Genomic DNA, 21328 nt, shown 5'->3' with positions numbered 1-21328 from the left:
TGCTTTAGCAACGTAGTTTCGTTTCTTGGACAAAAAGACAGGGCATCCAATACGGAACTACGCAGACCAGCGTAATTTTGAACCAGGCTTTCCGAAGTCTCAAACTGGGAGAGGCCGAAAGGGAGATTCTGAGTGCCTAGGTAACAGCCGCTATGCCTCCGAACAGCTTTGCTTGGAATCTCTCCACTGCCGAATAGGGCTCTGATCGCGTACGGCTCGCGGCCGGGCGGGCCTCCCCCGGCCGTCCCCCCCGCTGCTGGGGGCAGGCCCGTTACTGGAGACCGGCACCTGAACGCGGATGCCGTGGAAGAACAGACGATGGGGTTAAGCGCCCCTCGAGCTGCCGTCAGTCAGCGCTCGGACGCTTCCGCCGCCCCCGCCCCGGGGGGAGGGCGCTCCCGGGGAGCCCCGGGACGGCGCCGGTGCGCGGCGGCCAGGGCAGGGCGCCGCCCCGCGCCCGCGCCCCCCCCCTCCGCGGACGTGACGGAGGTAGCGCGCCCGCATTGCGCAAGCACTGCGTCCTATGCGCGCTCCGTCACGTCCGCCAGCGCCCGCGTGGGCAGGCGCGGGGGGCGGGGTCCCTTGACGCCACCGGATGCTCCGCGAGGGCTGGGGCGGGGCCGTGCGGCTGATGCAAGGCGGCGGCGGGTTGGCTCAGGGCGGTGGGAGCGCGGTGACGGCACTTCCGGCGGTGCGGGCCGCGGCCATGGCGGGAGAGGTGCTGGGCAGGACGGCGGCCCTCGTCCTGGGTGAGGCCCGGCGGCGGGCGGCCTCTGCGGCGCCGCGACTCGGCCGTGCCCCGGCGGGGCTGCGCGGCCCGGCCCGGCCCGGCGCGGCGCGATGCGGTTGGGTCGGCCCGGCCCGGCCCCGGCCCGCGCCCCTCGCCACAGGCGGAAGATGGCGGCAGCGGCGGGCGGCTGCCGGCCGAGGGGGCGTGGGCGTCCCGGGGCGCCGGCTGTGGGGTGGGGAGGAAGCGTCGGGAGCGAGCGGCGGGCTGGCGGGGTGCCCTGGCGGGGGTCGGCGTGGCGGGAGGGGCGGCCTGGCGCAGCGCGGCAGCGCCGGTGGGGAGGCGGGGTCTGCGGCGGCCCTGCGGTCGGACGCGGGCTTCGCCCGGACGCTGGAGCGAAAGGCACCCACGGGCGCGGAGGGGTTCGGCAGTCCGTCAGCGGAGCGGGGTGCCTGGGCAGCGGTGCCTGCAGGGGTCCTGTGCCCGGGCCTCGGCTGCTGTCCGGGCGCTGGCGCAGGGAGGAAGGGTTTGCTGGGCTTTTAACTTCCGAGTCGTTTCTTGGCTACGAGTCAGCTACATGTTGACCTGAACTCTGACGTCTCTCAGCTTAATGTCTCCCTGCATGCCTAGAAGAAGTTATTTTTGTAAAAGGCTGCTTTCTGTCTGGTTCCTGCTGTGCGGCCAGTGACTGTCAAGAATTCAGTATCTTGGGAGTCCACGATGGACTTTAGCGTAACGCGTTTACTGCATGGATTGGTTTTAGAATGGAAAACATTAAGTAATTGTTACCCTATCTGACCAGCTGGTTGTTTTTGAAGGTTTGTCGCTGCTGATAACCATGAAGTCTTTATATCCTTGTGTGCGTCCAGTTTCTTCCTGAACATTTCCCTAGCTGATAATTTTGCTTATTTTGAGTAATTGCCTGTATTTGTCATGTGTTGCAGAAGAGCTGTATGTTTCTGAACGAGAGGGCAATGATTCCACTGGTGATGGGACGCAAAAGAAGCCATTCAAGACTGTTTTAAAGGTAACTCTGGAAAACACCTGCTGTTTGTTTTGAAGAGCTTTAGCCTTGTATTTCTAGATGTAAATCTTGTGCTGGTTTTTGCAGCTCTGACCAGAAGGATCAGAAGTAGGATGTCTGCTCAGTCTCTTTAAGGATGGCTTTAGCGCACTTGCAGTGCCACTGATTCTGTTGTTTTCTCCCCCTTTTAGGCTTTGATGACAGCAGGAAAGGAACCGTTTCCTACTATTTACGTGGATTCGCAAAAAGAAAACGAGGTGCTGTAGCATTAGAGCTTCCTAGGAGAAATTATTTTAATGCTCCATTGTGTAAAGGGACACAGAAGTAATCTTTTTATCTTCTGCTCTCTCCTTGGATTGATTTAGAGATGGGCCATTATTTCAAAGTCGCAGATGAAAAACGTCAAAAAGCTGTGGCACAGGGAACAAATGAAGAATGAAGCTAAGGAGAAGAAGGAGGTAGGTTGCAGATGATGCCAAGTTGCAGGAAGCATACCACCTTTCTTTTCCAAAAAGATTAAACAGCATTGTTGTCATTCCCACCCCTCCAAAAAAGCTTCAGTTTATTCTTCATCTGTGTCACCGTTTTACACATACGTTATTTACAACTTGCCTTTCTTTAGATTAGGATAAGCACATGGCTGAAACTGGGTGAGGTTTGAGTAACCGCAATCTATTGCTTTTAGATTTTCTGGAAAAAAAACGTGAAATGCATCTGTGCATTGTTTCTCATCCTGGTCTTGAATTAGGGCAGGCTTAGGCCTCAGCAGGGTAACAGCAAGGCTTTTTATGACTTCTGTGTCTGTAAGTGCAGATTATTGTCTCCAGTAATTGTAAAGAGTGGCAATCTTACAAAGCCTGGTTATAGCTACTTAATATATATTTTTTTTTTTAAACCAGGCAGAAGATCTCTTGAGGAGAGAGAAGAACCTGGAGGAGGCTAAGAAGATTGTTATCAAGAACGATCCTAGTCTTCCAGAGCCAAAATGTGTGAGTAAGATCCAGTGCGCTTGATACGTGGCCTGTGTTATAGCGTCTTGTCTGCACAAAGATTGAGTCTGTCTCTGCTTTGTGGCTCTGGCAGCTGTTGAAGGTTGTTTTGCTGTCCATAACTGTAACTTTGTTTTTCTGGTTATCGGTGTCCTCTAGTATATAGACTTTGGTCTTTCTCATGCACTTGATGGGTATCTGAACTTTCTTAGTTCACATACCAGACTTCTCTGTGTCTGTGTGTGTCTGCTGGTAGAGACCATATTTCTGTTTGAACAAGTTCATTAGTTTTGCTCTGTTTGATTATTGTAGTGGTGGAGAGTGAAGAAACAGTGCTGGTTAGAGGATGCAATTTAAGTTATTGAGTTCTTATTTGGCTGTTTGTAGAGTCCTGCTGGATTTGGTGATTTGGTGCGGTCCTTAGCTTAGTAAGCAGACATTGCATATGCTGCTCCGTGATGGGTTTTTGTATACCCCCTGTGCAGAAGGGGTTTCTAGGTACCTGTGCAGAAGATGGTTTTGATTGGAGCCCTGCACTCTGGTGGCTGCTCTTTGGGAAAGGAGCAGCCGGGCCCAACCGTGCTGAAATCACAGTCTCTTCTACACCGGTGCACTGTAGCAGTCCTTGGCTGCCTGACGCTGATCCGTTTTGAAGGTGCCTGCTGGGCTAACTGTTCTGGCTATAGCAGTGTCAGTACCTCAGCTACGAGTCTAGATGGACCTATGTCGGATCCAGGTCCTCTGCTGCTTTGCTTGCTAACTGAACTCATCTGTTGAATGCCTCTAGAAATTAATTCAGAGTGCATTCGGAGTGCCAGAAAATGGCATCCTTTCCAAGTCTTTTGGTGGTTTAATGCACCTTGGATTTCCAGTAGGACCCAAGTACTCTAGTCTTAAGGTGTGAGCTGTTACGTGTTTTTACTTCTCCTTTTGGTCAAATGCAAAATGAGCTTCTTTAAAAGCTGTCACAGTCCTTAGTTTCTACATGGTAAAGTAAGCCTGCTAAATAGAAAGGACTCAGTGTGAAGTCTGGAAGCGCTGTCCAAACGTACTGCCTGTCCTGGCTAAAATACTCTGTCCTTACTAAACAGCTGTTCAGTATTGACAGCTGTGCCTATACCCTGGATGGAACTTCGCTTCAGGTGCTGCTGGGAGGAGCCGTTTGGGGGAGGGAGATGCCATATACGCTTGTATTCTAAGTAATTATGTGGAAAATGCTGTCTAAAGGGTGAATCATTTCTCTATTTGATGGCTCTACAGGTAAAGATTGATGCTCTGGAGGCTTACAGAGGCCAAAGAGTGAAGGTTTTTGGCTGGATTCACAGATTACGGAGGCAAGGTAAACCACAAGCATTTAGAAGTTATTGAACCTGTGCAGAGAGATGGAAGAAATTCAGTAGCCTTCAAAATTTGGACACTTAGGATGAATCAGCACCTATTCTTATATTTTTAAACGATCAGTTCGGTGTCCTCTTTGGTTTATCACAGTAGTTACTACAACACTGAAAATTCTGTATGATCTATGAACATATAGACATTTCTTAGTTGAAATCTTGTAGGATTTTCAGTTTGGAGGCCAGTCCAGAATTTCTTAAAAAGACGTATTTTGTGTTTTAAACTAATCCTGCAGACTGAGGAGTTAACTAGCATCTGCTCACAGTGAAATCAGCAAACTGGAATTTTAAAATTCTATGAAGTAGCATTAACTTCTTTTAAAGTAAGTTTAGCAAGTAATACTTGCTGTCAAAACGATTGGTAGTCTAGTTAGCAAGGTGGCATCGGTCGGGGCATGGAAGTGCACGGCAGAGGTGGTTCTGACTCCACAGGTATTTGTTCAAATTATCACAGAAGAACTTGACTAAGTGGTTGTGGATCTGGATATCATGAGCAGTTCCTAGCAAATTATTTTTGTGATTGGATGCTTTTGTGGAGAGGCAGGTGACCAGGGTGCCATCACTTTGCCCGTGTTAGGTGTACCCTGGGCCTGTGCGTTCAGCGTTTCTGCAGACAGACTTGTGGTCGCTCAGGTTCCAGCGGGACATTTGAAGTCATGGAGTGGCGGTGCAATCCCCACCCTGTTGAGGTTGGAGCACGCTTTGCTCTTGATGTCTGTTGAAACTTATTTTAACTTGTTTGACAAAGTACAGCTCTGTGAAAGGCTTCTATGACTGTGCTAATGATTCAGTGCTTACCTGGAGCACCTTTGGTTTTTTAAAATGGAAAAATGTGATCACAGTCCTTCTGTAATAATCTGCACATCAGTTATTAATATGTCTTGGGAGTGGGTCTGTTCAAATGGATTGGTGAATGAAGCTGAGGCTCTCTCTTTCCTTTTTAACTAGGAAAAAATTTGATGTTCATTGTTTTGAGAGATGGCACAGGTTTTCTTCAGTGTGTCCTTTCAGATGAACTGGTGAGTTGTGATGATTTAATTCTGTTTTGTCATTAAATAAGTGAAGTGTTCATACCTCATCCGTCTTTCTTTTATATAGACAATTGGAAGTTCTCCTAAACCTACCGATTAAGTTGTATTATTGTTAAATTGTATCTCCTACCACTAGAGGGCTTTTTTGGTCAATGTGAGAACTATTTAGAAGTGACTATGAGTTAATCTTGTCTGTGACTCCAATAGATGGCGTAGGAAAACAACAAAAAAAATTGCCTTAACTGTGCCATTGTCTCTCTTTCTCTCTGCAGTGTCAGTGTTACAACGGGCTAATTCTCTCTACGGAGAGCAGCGTTGCAGTGTATGGTGTGCTGAACCTTGTTCCTGAAGGCAAGCAGGTACGGGAGTTGGTGTTTGGGTTCTCCTCCTCTTGAACAGTTGCCATGGTTTAACCCCAGCTGGCAACTAAGCCCCACCCAGCCGCTTGCCCACTCCCCCTGGGTGGGATGGGGGAGAGAGTGGGAACAATACGAGTGAGAAAACTCGTGAGCTGAGATAAAGACAGTTCAATGACAGTTCAAGCAAAAGCTGCGTGCTCAAGCAAAACAAAACAAGGAATTCATTCACTCCTTCCCATGGGCGGGCAGGTGCTCAGCCATCCCCAGTAAAGCAGGGCTCCATCACGTGTAACCGTTACTTGGGAAGACAAATGCCATCACTCCGAATGTCCCCCCCTTCCTTCTTCCCTCAGCTTTACATGCTGAGCATGACGTCATATGGTGTGGGATAGCCCTCGGGTCAGCTGGGGTCAGCTGTCCTAGCTGTGTCCCCTCAGAACTCCTTGTGCCCCCCAGCCTGCTCGCTGGTGGGGTGAGGAGGAGCAAAAAAGACCTTGACTCTGTGGAAGCGCTGCTCAGCAGTAAGGAAAACATCCCTGAATTATCAACACTTTCCAGCACAAATCCAAAACATAGCCGCACGCTAGCTACTATGAAGAAAACTAACTCTATCCCAGCCAAAGTCAGCACAGCAGTTTATTATTTTCCTGATGGAAGGAGAAGCAGAGGTGGAAATAATTATTAGATGATTTTGGTGGGAATTTGGTTTAGAGAAAAGAACAAAGCTCCCAAAGCCGCTGCTGTCACCCACAGTTCAGTGTGTGACAGGTGAACTACGTGACTGTTCTGCTTTTCTCTGAAGCAATTTTCCACTGATAGGTCCCATAGATACTTCCTAGAATATAGTAGTGGACAATTATGTTAAATAAACGACATGGCTTTATTTTCCTTAACAAGAGGTTTATTCAGTTTTGATTTTGTGAGGCTAAGAATTTGGAGTTAGCTCTGTTCTTCTACTGGGATGGGTTTGTAGGCTCTTCGCCATCTTGTAGTTGTCCTCCAACACTTGGCAGGTGTATGAACTAGGCAGTTCACTGTAACTTCTTTGGTAAAACTTGGTTTATAATGGTGGTCTCAGATAAAGGACTGGGCAGGTGTGATTTTTAGGTCTCAAAATATGATGCTGCTTATGCCTTGTGCCTCTCTCATTCCAGTCTAGATCTACAAACTGTTACTGTTTGGAAAATTGTTTGAATCTGGAGTCAGGGCTAAAGCCATGCTAAGCAGCTGTGCGTGAAGGATGGCCCATAACAAGGATTCAAACTGAAGGCAGGAGAGAAGCTTTTAGGAGGCATTATCTGTGACAGTGCCTCTCATCAGGACATGCAGGCCTATATCAGGATATTTATTGAAAATTATTGTAAGACTTGTGTCTTAGTTATTAAGAGATGACTGAGAGACAAAAGTCAGTTGTGTCTCTGTTGCAAAACTTAACTTGTGATGCAGAATAAGCAAGCAAGCTCAGGCCACATCTGTTCTTTTAAATCTTAAGTCATCCTTTTAAGACGTGAGCTCTTGATAGCTGCTTATAGTAAATGTCTCTCTTTTTCTGAAGGAGAAAGCAAAACAGTAATGTTGAGATTTAAAGGACAGATGTGTGTTTAATCTTGCTAGTCTGTAAGCTTACCTCTTCCTTTAGATATGTATTCAAAATTGTCATCCACTCTTGCAGTGACAGTTGTTCTTTTGTGTGGATTGGCAATCTATATTCTCCTGTCTGGTCTCTTGAGTAAATGTACTAACTGTAGTAAGGTAACAGAAGAAAAAAGTCTGGGGGGAAAAAAAAAAATTACAGTTTGGAGTGTTATATTGCTTCAGACAGTGTTTCCAAGATGTATTAGACGATATTTGAGCAAAGTAGTCCCTCACTGTGGCTGCCTGTAGTGTGTAAAATAAGGTCAAAGTGTTAACCTTTTGTGGTGCTTTGTAGATAATTCAATATTCTTGTAAGCTGTGTACTGTTGGCCATTACTGGCATGTTTTGCAAATGAAATTTGGATAGGCTTAATTGTTCTAGTTGGCCCTGCCACTGGGGTCCTGTCCCCAAGAGGTCAACCTGAGATTAGAGAGCCGAGCTCAGTTAAATGTGAATCCACTCCCTGTTGTGTTTGCCAGTCGGAACAAGATTTCCTTTCCTTCGCAGCTTACGCTACTGGGACTTCTAAAAATAAATGCAGCCAAACAGGGATCGCTTTTTTTAAACAGCTTTATGCAGTTTGGTAATCATAAGTAACTCGTAGTATGTTACTGCTCATAATGTTTTGGACATTGAAAACACGTCATGTTTTCATGTCTCATCGCAACGATACAATGGTTTTAGTGGGGGGAAAAAAAACCAACAGACCACCAGATTTGTAAATCTGCGTTTATACCCTGAAAATGCTGTGAATGAAAAAAGCCCTCTTTTAGGGGACAGAAGCCTACTGTGACCCACACGGGGGAGCTGGTGAGACCAGCAATGAAGAGGTCCGTTCTGCGGCCCGGGCAGCCGGACGGGGCTGAGCCCTGGCGCGGGGACCTCTGCTTGCCGTGTGGCAGCCAACGGGACAGGGGAGAAGCGCCAGCATGAAACTTGCTGTTTTCTCGTTGTGGCGAGATGCTACCTAGTGCAGAAAGCTTGCTCAGGTGTCTCCGACAGACAAACTCAGAAGTACCCATAGGGAACTCGCTCTTCCTCTGTCGTGATCTAAGCCGCTTCTTTCAACTTTTTTGAAGTTTGCCATCCAGTAGGAGAATGTGGGTCAAATAGCACAAACTACCCTGAATGTCGTACTGCAGTCCTGGGTCTGCATTTTCTTCTAATAGATGGGAGGACTCTTCACTCTGTGTGTGTGTGTAGTGTTCTGAAGGCATACGGGAAGGTTCTTAGTGCCAGCGTGTTGTGCTGTAGCACCATATGAACTACTGTGAAGAAAATCAACTCTATCCCAGCCAAAACTAGCACACAGTGTAAGTTACCACAGAATGGTTTTGATTGGGAGGAACCTCTGAAGGTTACCTGGTCCACCCTTTTCTTGAAGATCTAACGTGAGGTCGGGCTGCCAAGGGTCTTGTCCAGATGTGTTTCTGAACGTCTCCAAGGATGGAGACTGCAGTCTGGCTTGGTCTGCGCTCTAGCATTTCACCACCCTGTGAAGAGTCTTTTTCTTTATAGCCAAATGAAATCTCCCTTGCTGCAACTTGAGACATTTGTCCTTTTGCTGGACACATCCAAGAGAGTCTGGCTCCATCTTCTCTGTAACCGCCCATTAAATAGTTTCCCCCTGCTTAGCTTTCTGTTCTTCCAGCTGAATAAACCCAGCTGCCTGTGATATCTTGTACTTAAACTGAATGTATACGGAAGCTTCTAATTATCTGCCTGTAGTACTCAATCCCATTCACGTTAAGTCTGAGAGACTCATGGTGGCCCATGACAAATGGCTCTTCCAGGCATGGTATGACTCAGTTACAAAGCAGTCACTTTGAAAATACTGAAATTAGGATTTTAGCATCTTTTGTTTAAACTGGATTAACGTCTCTGCCGCGATGCCAGATGGCGACATCCAAGGGGCAAAAAGTGGACTTCTGAGATTTTTGTTTCTCTTCAAACTGGCAGGCTCCAGGAGGCCACGAGCTGAACTGTGATTACTGGGAGCTTATTGGTCTGGCCCCAGCAGGAGGGGCTGACAATCTACTCAATGAGGATTCGGAGGTGGATGTGCAACTTAACAACAGGCATATGATGATTCGAGGCGAGAATATGTCCAAAATCTTCAAGGTGCGCTCCATGGTGGTACAGGCCTTCAGGGATCATTTCTTTGCCAATGGATATTATGAAGTAAGTATATTTTCCTTTGTCAGCAAATGACTACATTAGTGTCCTGGCGTCAAGGCTATCTTTTTCCTGGAAAAACTGTGTAGACTTTCTAATTGACCTGAAAGGGGGAAAAGAAAAGCTGGTTATTAGGAAACTATTATTTGATTGCTTTCATAGACTTAATCTCAAAGGTGTGTAGCCACTTCTGAGCCGTGTAAGCATTACAGGGTGATTCACAAACAGCCTGCGTACCTCTTTTTAGGGTGCTGAAGGATATCTGACCAAAGTACTTGTCTGCATGCATACAAAAGCTTGGCAGGTGGTGTTCTAGAAGAGTGCGCCTTACATCACTGCTCTTACGTGTTGTCATCGCTGCCCTTAATTCTTCACTCAAGTAATGACAGTCTTGTTCTTTAACAGGTCACACCACCAACTTTAGTCCAGACGCAGGTGGAAGGAGGCTCAACCCTATTCAAACTGGATTATTTTGGTGAAGAGGCATACTTAACACAATCGTCCCAGCTCTATCTGGAGACCTGCATTCCAGCGTTAGGAGATGTTTTCTGTGTTGCTCAGTCATACAGAGCTGAGCAATCCAGGACCCGCAGACACTTGGCAGAGTATGGAGAGAGTATATGTCTTTGTTAGTTATGTATAAGTGAATTTATAAAGCAGGGGAGTAGCAGGCAGTTGGATGACGTAACGTACAATGAGCAGACAGCATAATACTAATGCGGAAAGACTGATCAAAAGTATATTTGGGGGTAACACCTTGTCTTGGTGAGTGTCCAGCTGGTCATAATACGTTGACGTTTAGTGAAGGAAGATCTGGGTGAAACAGAGCTGTTAGGTTTTTAGGAAGCTTTGCCTGTTCAGAAAGTACAGTTCATTCTGTTGTCTTCCTTATTTTTTTTTTTATGGCTTTATTTCCTTTACAGTGTAGAAGCGGGAGAAATGAAAAAGGGGCCAAAAGGGTGTGTTCTTGGGTTGTGGGTGTGTCTTCCTCATGAGAATTTTTTTCATAGCTGAAGATTTGTTGCTTGTGTGTGGTTTTGTAATGGCGTGACTTTGTGTTTCAGGTACACTCACATTGAAGCCGAATGTCCTTTTATAAGTTTTGAGGATTTATTGGACCGTCTGGAGAGCTTGGTTTGTGATGTAGTAGACAGAGTCTTGAAATCACCTGCGTCAAGCTTACTGTATGACCTAAACCCGGTAGGTAGCAATGTGGAACAGTCATGAATAGCCAAGAAAATACGAGTTTTAGCCTTTCCTGATCAGCGTATTTGTCTGGGGAAGGCAGGGCGTGGCAGTGAGCTCTGCTTGCTTACTATTATTAATAATAAGAAAAATAATAAATAACATCAAAAGAATGAAAATGCTGCAAGGCTGGTAATGACTCTTCCAGAAGCAGGGGGCGGTGGGGCAAGAAGTTCCCTGCTAGCAAGTTCCAGGAGCCAGCAATGTGCTGGGATTTATTGCGATGTGTACTGTACCAGTGGAATAAAATCCTCTATCCCAGAGCTCGTAATATTGATCGGCTGGTACTTGCAGATTGAGCACAAGGGCGCAATGAAACAACTGGTGTTTTGCTTTCTACCCTGGAACGGGGAGCTCTGTAAAGCCATTTTCATTTTTTAGAGACCCTTTGTCTTCTGTTGCCTTTGCAAAGAAGATGGCTTTAGGAGACTGCTAACTTCATCTCCATCACTCGCTTTTCTCTTGGAGCGCATACAAACTCAGTCATCCCTGTTGTTTTGACCTGTTTCCCTGATAAACACTGGGAGGTTCAGTTTTAAATTTGGGCTGAGACAGGGGGCAGGAGGTAGGAAATAGCGGAAGCACAACCCACCTCACAAAGGCGGGTTCTGAAGCTGTTCTGTGCACGGGGAAGCAAAAACGTTCTTTTGTGGCCTTGTACATGGAACCTCTGCTAATGGCTCAGTTTGAAACACCTCCCTGTGCAATGAATTCATACAGAAAAGGAAACAGCTTTGAAAATACTTCCTCTCTCCTGCCATCTTTTTCAGCATCTCTTCTGGGAGCTTTACTGGGCTTGGAAGATGGTTGCGTTTGGTTCTAGCTTTTCAGTGCCGAGCTTGATTTTTTTAATTTTTTTTATAAGTAGCACTCTGTTGATGCGTGAGCTGGAAAGAGTAATGTGTATGCTTCAAGTCTGGAAGTGGACTTGCTGATCAGCTAGAAAAGTATTCTTCTTGAAAAATGGTACTTTTACAACTGTCTTTGTCTATTCATTTACAGGGCTTCAAGCCCCCTAAACGTCCTTTCCGACGAATGAATTATACCGAAGCCATTGAGTGGTTAAAGGAACATGATGTGAAGAAGGAAGATGGTACTTACTACGAGTTTGGGGAAGTAAGTCTTTCTGAGGCTCTTTAGGAATTAAAACCACATAAAATCCCGTGACCCTGCACTAAGGGTGTGTAAGTCCCTTGAAGAACGGTGTGTTTGGACCGTGATGCTATTGGGCTTACTGTTGCTGTGTGAATCTGTTGTGTCTTGTTTGGAATGATAGGAATAAGGAGTGAAATTCTAGTCCCATTTAAGTTAAAGGGAGTTTTGCTATAAGCTTCAGTGGGGCCTGGGTTTTTGTCTGAACTGTGCTGGGAGGTGTAGTGATGTCGTACTGGGGAATCCAAGCGTGGGCTGGGTTTTCACATCATGTCTTTGAACATGGGAATCGAAATCTATGGTGTCATCTGTCCATCTGTTCCCTGTCTGGCTCTTCTCCAACATGGAAGACAAAATTATTTGAAGGAGCTCAGGAGGACTTGGTGGTGTAGCCATAGTCATCAAAGGATTTAAGAGAAGTGAGATTTTTAGGAGGAGATCATATAATTGTTTAACTTCAAAGTCTACACAGCATATTCTGAGGGAACCTTGGCAGCTCAAAATCAGGTGTGTTGGGTTTTTTGCTGTTTCTGTTTTTCCCATCTGTATCGGAGATGAAGGGAGGGAGAGGCCTTCAAACCGCACTGAACTTCAGATTCCAGAGGGAAATAAGAATTCTTACCTCCTCTCCCCCATTGCGGGCTGGCACTTGCGTTGTGAGCAGCCCTTGCACGAGGCCGGTGTTCCTTGCACTTCCCTGGCTGTGTGTGCTATAGGCGGCTCCTTTCTGCCCCCCTTCCACAGCAGTCGGTGCTGTAGCAGTGTTCAGTTGGATTAAAGCAAGTAACAGGTGTGGCTGGTTTCTCCTATTAAAGAAAAAATCTAATCTTCTGACTATAACTCAGAATCTAAGAAAAGTGCGATACCATTGGCTGAATAAATAAAGGTTCAAATTAAACCTTTTAGGGATAGACAGAGTTTTTTGACTAAACGAAGTGTGTTTGCTTAACAAGCCACGATCACATCATCAGCGATGTTCCTGTCTGTCAGTGTACCTGTGGTGTCATTCCTTTTAAACAATAAAAATGCTGAATTGATCAAAATGAAACTTCTGCTAGGTGTTTCACAGTTTACCAAATTTAAGTCAGAAAACTTCAATAAAAACCAAATAACCTCATCTACGTAACTGATCGGTTGAGGTTTTTGAAAAATAGCCGATATACATAACAAGGAAACACTTAAACTTCTTAGTCTTAAGGTTTGTGGAAAGCAGTATTGGGGAGGAAGGAGATGAGGCTCTTCAGTGTTTACTGGATGTTTGGAAAGTCTACACTTCGGTTAGGTTTTCCTCAGTTTTCTGTCTGAAACATTGGGAAGCCTTGGATTTTAATTGAACAGGCTTTTTTTTCCTCCTGACACATGTTTTTATAGATATATAGTTTCTTCTAAGATAAGATTGTTTTAAAAAATTAAGTAGTTAGGATGACTGTGTGAATACGTGTGGTCTGAAACTGTCTTTGTTTCATGCCTGATACATGTGGAACTCAGGGTATTGGAGTGGTTTCGGTTTTAAATAATAATAAAGCCTTCTTTAACCTTAGGATATTCCTGAAGCTCCTGAGAGATTGATGACAGACACCATTAATGAGCCAATCTTGTTGTGCCGATTTCCTGCAGAGATAAAGTCTTTCTATATGCAGCGCTGTCATGATGATTCCCGGCTTACTGAATCTGTAAGTTGGTATTTTACATGGTGCTGCAGGCTTCTGAATAGAGCGGGGAATGTCAGCGTGAGTGAGCATAAAAGGAGTAAGTTCTCCAGGAAAATCTTGGAGAATTCTTACCAGGTTTTGCTTCGGGTGTCTCTTGGCGTGGCTTGTTGATCCTGTAGAAATAAGTGACGCAACTCTGAAGTGCTAATAAAATGTCGGTAGATCATAGTGAGCGCGCTCTGCACTGACCTCGGGTAAGTGCTGGTCTAATGGCACTACTTCTGCGGCTTCTTGGAGACTCTCTTGTCTAAACACCTGCTGTCTGGCAGCCGGGAAGAGCGGCGGTTGCTCGGAATGCCGCTGGGTTTGGGGTTTGGGCGGGGTTCATTTGTGTTCTGCAGTTCAGTGTGGCCAAGAGTATCGGGTATTAAGTTAGAGCACCTAGTCAGTTGGTTTATTCCATCTATAAATTGGGTCTGGAAGGAATTGCCTGCCTGCCTGTTGTGGAGATTTAAAATGACATGGTAAAATGTGTTACGGAAATACAGGTTTAAGTTTGGGCTATTTTTCCTCCCCCTCCTGCAGGCATCTTAATTGTAACAGTTTGATCTCATGTTGTGTGTTTGTAGGTTGATGTGTTGATGCCGAATGTTGGCGAAATTGTTGGAGGCTCTATGCGTACCTGGGACAGCGAGGAGCTACTCGAAGGCTATAAGAGAGAGGGCATTGATCCCACGCCGTACTACTGGTACACCGATCAGGTTTGTAAAACAGATTAGGTGTGCTGCTTGTCAGATATGATATTTGATTTTATTTTTTTTTTTAAACTGCTCTTAAAATGATGCAGGCTAAATTGGAAGCACATTTTTGGTGGCCCAGAGTGGATAGTCCTTTAACCATTGGCAAAATGCAATGGGTGACAGTTTCCATTCTGTTAAAATTGCTGCCCTTACCAGATCACCTTCATTAGCCTGGTCTGTGCGGGCGTATTCCTCTCGTAAAGTCTTCTGCAATCTTTGTGAAGCCCTTCTTGTTAGATAAAGAGAGGCTGGTTTTTACAGACTTGAATGGCTAAGCTCTAGCTAGTGTCAGGGGAGGAGGAAAAGGAGGTGGTTGAAAAAGAATCGTTAAGACTTTCTTTTTCACCTTGCTTTTTCCTCTTCCTCTTTCCTTACGCTGCCTCAGGAAACTCAGGACAACTAAGCATAAATATCTGGCCTGAAAAGAGCATAGTCCATTTTCCTCATCATTCAGAAAATAATCTTGGAAGGGTTTGTTGCGGTGGTGTGTGGTTTTTCGTGGTTTTTTTTTTTTTTTTTTTCCTGGTGGTATTACTGCAACTATAATACAAATAACAAGAAAATGTTTAATACCTACTTTCCGATTTTAATTTCACAGAGAAAATATGGTACGTGCCCTCATGGTGGATATGGTTTGGGATTAGAACGGTTCCTAACCTGGATTCTGAATAGACACCACATCCGAGATGTCTGTCTCTACCCACGCTTCGTCCAGCGCTGCAAACCTTAGCCATCCTTGCGATGCAGTCCTAGAAAACTGAGCAACTGACGCTGGGAAAAGAATGATACACACTGCTGTACTACAGCCTGTCTGAGAAGAAGACTTATTGCAAGCTGTTGCTAATACAAATACTAATTTAGGGCGTGAAAAGGAAAATAAACAAACCCCTTTTTTAAAGGAAAATGCTACTAATTAACTGGAAGAAGCCTTAGAAAAAAAATTGTTAGGTGCGTTTATGCTCTCAAATCAACATAAAATGGAGATCGTGATAAGCTGTCATTTAAAAAACGAGATACGCTTCTGGGTTTAATTTTGGTGACTTAAAATATGCTGGGCATTTGATTTTTTTATTTTTTTAATTTGCTTTAATTTTAATCCGTTTTCTCTTGTGGCTTCTTGTTGGAGAAATCAGGAGTTCAGGCTCTTTAAATTCCCAAATACTGACCTCAGAATGGTATGAAGAGACATCATCCTTAGAGCTCAACAGAGTACAAAAATGAGAATAATTATATTAAGCGCTGCACTTTTTTAGCTCCTACTGTTTTTAATGGAAGTTCTGTTTGTTTAGTAGCAAGGTATGTAGTATTGAGCACAAAATTCCAGTGCAAGAGATATGGGTTGGGTTTTTTTATTTCCAGGTTATTTATTGGTTAGCAGCGGTGAGGCCAATGGTGCGGTAGGCTTGGCTACTCCTCCCCGATACCTGCGGATGAAGCGCTACAGCGGGTCCACGCACAGCCAGCCTGTGCTGAATTACCGCAGGAGGGGACGCGTTGTCAGAGCACTGGGGTAGCTCGGGGGCACCGGGATGTTTGGTGCCTTCCCAGTTAAGATTCTGTCGTCTGTTTCAAACCAGAAATGACTGGTTGAGGACCCAAAGAAACCGGTAACTTAGAAATACAATTGGATGTCAGCGTTGTGTGCTGCCTGACTTGCTGTCCTCTCTGGACGAACTGTAGTTCAAGCAGGGCTTTCCCAATTCATGCTGAAGTATGGTTTCATAGTAGGGCAGTTCCATGTTTCCTAGCTGGCTCCGTGTTCTCTTGCGCTACTGCATCTGAGCAGATTCTCTGGCTGTAATCAAGTTATCAAATAGGATTAATTAAATATTTAATGTGTTGAGTCATCTGTATGCTTTTTAGTCATAAATAAAGCAAGTCCTTTTACTAGAGAGAAAAAAAAAAATCGGTAGGTGCGTCACTTGGTACCTGCACTGAGCCTTGGTCTGGATTTGCCATTCATGGAACTGTTGAGCTGTGTGACATCCATATTTTTGTAATAAATGACTGGTTTTCTTCATCTTGCATGTTACATACATAAACTGGTCTAAATCATCAACCAATAAATTATGGCAACACGAGCTGGCGTGCAAGACAGTAGTTCTTGACCCGCGATGTCGGTTCCTTTCCTTTCGCTTAGTCCTTACAGCTTAGTCGCTTAACGTAGCCTGTCCTGGCATAGGCAACATCTGGGTGGGCAAAAGCCCAGGAAAAGTGAATTTTCAAGTGCAGTAAACACATATTCCAAAAAAAAAAATGGAACTAGCTTTTTTCTTTTTAGACTAAATCCCCATTAGTTAACTTAAAGGCATGAGTTTTTTTATAATTTGGACAGACCACCTCGGCTACCCAGCTGAAACGTCCTGGAGAGAAGAAATGAGAAATGCGGTGCTGAAGAACTGGTTGCCAAGGCACCAGCTCCAGGGGGAGCGGCCGCGACTTCTGCTGCTTGTAGCTGCAGCTGCCCCAAGCCGGGCCGGGTTTGTAAGCGGAACTAACACCTGCCTCGCCGACTGGTACCGCTGGAAGAAGTGAGGTCATTTCCAGAGCCATCAAGCACCTGGACTGAATGTCGGGGTTTGCTGGGGGCCGCTGCGGCGTCGCTGTCTGACCTGAGGGGTGCCCCCCTGAAGCAGGGGAGGCGAGTAGAGGCTGCACGAGGATGAATGAAAGGCGCTCTAAGAAATGCGCATTGCTGGGATAGTTTTCTTATTCACCTCTCTTTGAAGTCACCCTTTCCACCTATTTTCCAGTCCTTTTGTAGCCACAATAGAAGAAAATCTTGTACAGTAACATGCCTCGGCTCCCTGTCACATTTCCCCTACTCCGTTTTTGATGGGTTGTTCTTTGTCTGAGCATAGAACTCAAAAGATTCTTTTAAATCCCGGCAAATATAGTCAGTCATAAATTTCCTGTGGTTTGGGGGATTGTTGTGTATGTGTTAAGTACGTAAACTAGAGGGAGAGGAGAAAAATTAACAAGCTTGACTGCAAGGAAATGCTAGCAATTTCTTACTTCTGAACTTACATACTTGACAGCTTACTAAGGGTGAGCTGCAGGAAAAATCACCCCAGTCCAACAGGTGAACATGCCACCAAGTAGTAATCCCCCCCCCTTGGCATTTGTTTTTTCTGGGATTTGGGGGGGGGGGGGGGGGGAAGAGCTCAAGAGGCTTCTGTAATTCAGAATATTTAAGCGTTTATGAGCACATAAAGGCTTTTTATAAAAAAATTTCCTTTGAGTGCCTGAAGTGATGGGAAGGGAGGAAAAAGGTTGGGAACAGATACTAGAAAAAGCTCGCTTGTTGGCAATCAGTTTTCCGTCCTTAAAACTGGCAGGGCTGAGCTGCTTTGTAAAGGTTAAACGCCTCCGTATCAGGGGAGCTGCGAGAGGAAGGCCTGAGGACTTAAGAGGTGCTCGTGGAAGAGGCAGATCAGATAAGGAGCTTAAAAGGTGACTGGGATGAAAGATGCTGTCGAGTGGAAGGGAGGCTGCTGTGCAGTTCCATCGTCGCCGGCGGAGCAGAGGTGGGGCTGGGCAAACCACCTGCATGGGAAAGATCCCTGAATGGAGCAGAAGCCGGTGCAAATCCACCGGTGGAGGAATAAGGAGAAATTCCTTGGGCAGCCGCTGAAACCTAGTAGACAGGAATGTGGTAACGGTGAAACGCTGCTCCAAAACAAACCGTCGGTAGGTTAAATAGGATTGGTGTAGTTCCTGATTTATCATCGAGGCTCAATTCAGGTTTTTGATCATTAAGAAAAAAAATTACTTTTAGAAATTGAAAAATGACAAATGTATCTTGGTTTTATGATGGCCCATCAGCTGTGGTTTTGTATGGTGTCTTATTTCTTTTTTTTTTTTATTGTGTTCTTACAAAATTTGCTGAGTTCGATTACGTCTCCAGCGATTTAAAACTGGTGATGGTTCTGGCTGTTTCTGGCAGCTATCCGGAAAGCTGCTTTCTAGGCTCTCTGTCAGTAAAGCTTTCTGATCGTAAGTTCTTATTCAGGGCTGATTTAATCACGTTTGCTTCTTCCATGTGCTTTGGGCTAGCAGCGTTCCCAGGTCCTTCCCATCCGAGTTCGATGTTTAAGTCCTCCTTAATGATCCAAGCACTTTGTATACGTGGGCAATACTGGTCAGATGCTGGGAGAAGCCAGGCAGCTTGTTGGTCTCAGCGGCTGTTAGGACTCAGGGGACCAGAGGGAGCAGCAGCTTCCTCCGGGCTCCGTCATGAATTCCTGCGCGGCTTGCATCCCTTGCAAATCGCGGTCGTTAATAACAGCTCCCAGAAAGGCACTGCAGCTGCCCGGGACACAAGAATACTTGGGTCTGTTTTTATTAGAACGAGTAAACAAATCTGCAAAAGAGGAGAAAACGTGCAATCAGAATTTGGATTTTTCCTCATCCTCGCTTTCGTTTTCCCTCAAGGTATCTCCACGCAGTCGGATTGGTAACTGGTAAACGGGACTGCCAGCACTGGCTCCAAGGCCCTTTCAGCCTTGTAACAGGCAGCTTTGGGATCGCTATCGTGTAGCCTTGTTTAGATCACGTCTCCTTACATGCATTATTTTATATTTATCTAAGTTGAAACTCATCTGGCCACCCTTTGCAAGGACCTTGTGACATTCCTTGCCGGTGGTGTGGCATTAACTATCCCAGAGAGCCCCGCATCCTTCACAGACGTGGTGTTTCTCCTCTTTGCTCGCTTTCCCACCGGGCGGCCGGGACCAAAACAGCCGCCAGTCGCTGGAGGGGCGAGAAGCGTGGTGCTGCCAGGCCCTGGGCGGCGAGAGCTGGGTCTGCCTTGGGACGGCAGATCTCCGGAGAACCTGCTGACCGGGAAAGGAGCCGATCCCGTGGCGGGTTTTGGTTTCCCCGCTACTCTGCCCAGGCAGCCGAGCCGCCAAACCCCCCGTTGTTGTGCGATGAGGTGCCAGCCGCCTCTCCCCCAGCTCCAAGAGGAGTAGAAATTTATGGACAGCTCAGGATTTTATCAAGCACGGAGACTTTCACTGGTTAGCGTAAGGTTTTGCTTTCAGATAAAGGCGCTGTCCCAGCACCGGGAGGCGGTGGGGGGCCCGCAGCCCCCTCTGCCCCGCAGTAAGCAGGGCAGCCCTGCGAGGGGCAGTGCCTCCGCCCCGCGGGGTGCGCCCAGCCCGGGGAGAGGTGGGGTGCGCTGAGCCTGGAAGCCTTGGGATGGGCTTTGAGGAAGCCGCTCGCAGCAGGAGCTGCAGGCGCGAGGGTCGGTGTGTCACACCCCCTGCCCCTCCTGGCTTCCATAAGCTGTCTGCAGAGCGACTGAAAGTGCTGCTGAGAAGACGTGGGATACAAATCAAACATTCGTGTGCAGGATAACTGTTCTGGTATTTGTTCCTTTGCGTTTCTACCAGGAACGGAGGTTACCAGGCAAGCTCTGCGCTCCTGCTCCAGCGTGTCTGACGAGCCAGGAGCCCCGACGCAGAAGTCAGGCCCTGCCCTGGCGCGGGGCTGTACCACCGCAGCCCGTTCTGTGAGCTGCCGTTAGTCCTTGTTCCACCTGAGCTGGAGCTCTTCCCGGCCATCCTGCTCCTCGGGCACAGGTCCTGCAGTGCTGCTGTCTAAATTGATGACATGGAAAAGAGTCAGCAGCAGGGCCAGCAGTGCCTCCCCGTCTGCCCCGTCCTGCCCACCGAACAGCCGCCCTGGATTCCTAGCGCCCGCCAACCGCGCCGGGCTGTGACTGTGACAGAGGAGCACAGCTTGCGCCGTGACGGTGTGCAGAGGTGCTGCTGGTCATAAATCCAGGTCTGCGGGTATCTGCCTCCAGCTGAGAAACGCTGTTCCTCCCAGCATGCGAAGGAAATCTCTTCACAAATGATGCACACCGTAAACACGGTGCGTGTCCCTGTGTGCGAGGTGCAACCCTATTGCAAAGTGTTCCCGCCGTGCCCTGGCAGATGCAGAATCTGAGCTTTGAAAGGCCTATTCTTTCCATCTCTTAGAGAAGATTTCAGTCTGCAGAGCAAAAGCATGCCCGTCACAGTAAATAATAATTGAGGCGTTTTTTTCCCAGTGCACTGGGTTGAGTTTCACTTGGGAGCAAAGGCAGAGCACCGGCACTATCCTGCCTGTGCCGGGCCGGCTCCTGGCTCAGCGCCTCGGCCCTACTCCCTGTGCAGGAGTTGCCGCAGCCTCTGGCTGGGAGGGGCCGTGCTTCCCCTGTGCTGGTTTTGTCCTGTAATTTTATCAGCTTTTCCAAAGCAAGTACCGTGCTCTGGGTACCAATTTCCCCGTGATCACGGTAAAGGTGCGCCAGTGCCGCAGGAAGCGATGCCAGGTGCTGGCGCAACCAGCGCTGCCCGCTGCCGGCACCTGCTGCTGCGCCGAGCGCTCAGGACCGGTTCGAGCACTGAGGACCGGTTTAAGCGCTCAGGACCGGTTCCTAGCCGGCGTGGCCCCGCGGGGCATCCTGCCCTGCCTTCAGCCCGGCACGCCGACCGCCCTCACACGTGTCTTCCAGCAAAACCTCAGGTGAAAGCGTCCCCCCCGTCGCACACGCAGGTAACCTGTGGGCGGTGGCGGTAGCCTGTGCTGATGCAGACTTAGAGCGGGATTGCTGCGTTCAAACTGCACGTCCGTGTCCCGTGCGATGGACGAGGGCCCTTTGCAGGCAGGGAAACCTCCAGCCCCGACGCCTCAGGACTGTCCGCAGAGAGGGGACTCACCCAGGTGCCAGGGCGTGGGAGAGAATGACTAGAGGGGTCTAATAATAATAATAATAATGACTAATAAGGGGTCGGACGGTGGAAGAGGCCATCGGTTAATGTCCGCTGGAAGAGGCAGGCTGGGATCACACTCTGAAGCAAGGAGGGACAAGGACTTTTATAGGCGAGGATCCAGGCTTAACCGCACAGGCTGACTGAGATCTGAGGTGGTGAATGAGCTGCTCTGCTGAGGAAGACCCCCCAAGATGTAAAAAAAAAAAAAGAAATATTTAATTTTTATTTTTTTTTTAAAAGGGTCCGCAGCTTCTTTACAGCCTAGCTGCGCAAACCTAAGACACACCACAGCCTGAGGGGCTCCCAGCCGCCGCCGTCCCCCCCCGGCACCGCCTCCGCTGCCGTACGGCAGCGGAGGCGGTGCCGGGGGGGGGCGGCGG

General features: G+C 47.4%; 1 protein-coding gene across 1 annotated transcript; it reads left to right on the top strand.

Annotated features, from left to right (window-relative positions):
* Positions 1-595: 595 nt before the first annotated feature.
* Positions 596-16265, top strand: NARS1 (asparaginyl-tRNA synthetase 1). The gene is made up of 15 exons (XM_087772816.1): positions 596-749; positions 1672-1754; positions 1943-2008; positions 2117-2209; positions 2651-2740; positions 4001-4079; positions 5083-5153; positions 5438-5524; positions 9120-9341; positions 9741-9940; positions 10400-10535; positions 11583-11696; positions 13274-13405; positions 14014-14145; positions 14783-16265. The coding sequence occupies exons 1-15, from the start codon at positions 596-598 to the stop codon at positions 14912-14914; spliced, it is 1791 nt and encodes a 596-aa protein (XP_087628942.1). The 3' UTR covers positions 14915-16265.
* Positions 16266-21328: the final 5063 nt, after the last annotated feature.

Source organism: Nipponia nippon, unplaced genomic scaffold (genome assembly GCF_047370975.1).
Source record: "Nipponia nippon isolate SJK-2023a ecotype South Korea unplaced genomic scaffold, ASM4737097v1 scaffold_37, whole genome shotgun sequence".
Lineage (NCBI taxonomy): Eukaryota > Metazoa > Chordata > Aves > Pelecaniformes > Threskiornithidae > Nipponia > Nipponia nippon.
This window is presented reverse-complemented; position numbering and strand designations above follow the sequence as displayed.

Excerpts from the sequence above, each read along its gene's own strand:
- NARS1 (XM_087772816.1), top strand. The coding sequence starts at position 596 with ATGCTCCGCGAGGGCTGGGGCGGGGCCGTGCGGCTGATGCAAGGCGGC. Across the intron at positions 5,154-5,437 it reads GTGTCCTTTCAGATGAACTG|TGTCAGTGTTACAACGGGCT; the intron begins GTGAGTTGTGAT and ends TTCTCTCTGCAG. Across the intron at positions 13,406-14,013 it reads ATTCCCGGCTTACTGAATCT|GTTGATGTGTTGATGCCGAA; the intron begins GTAAGTTGGTAT and ends GTGTGTTTGTAG.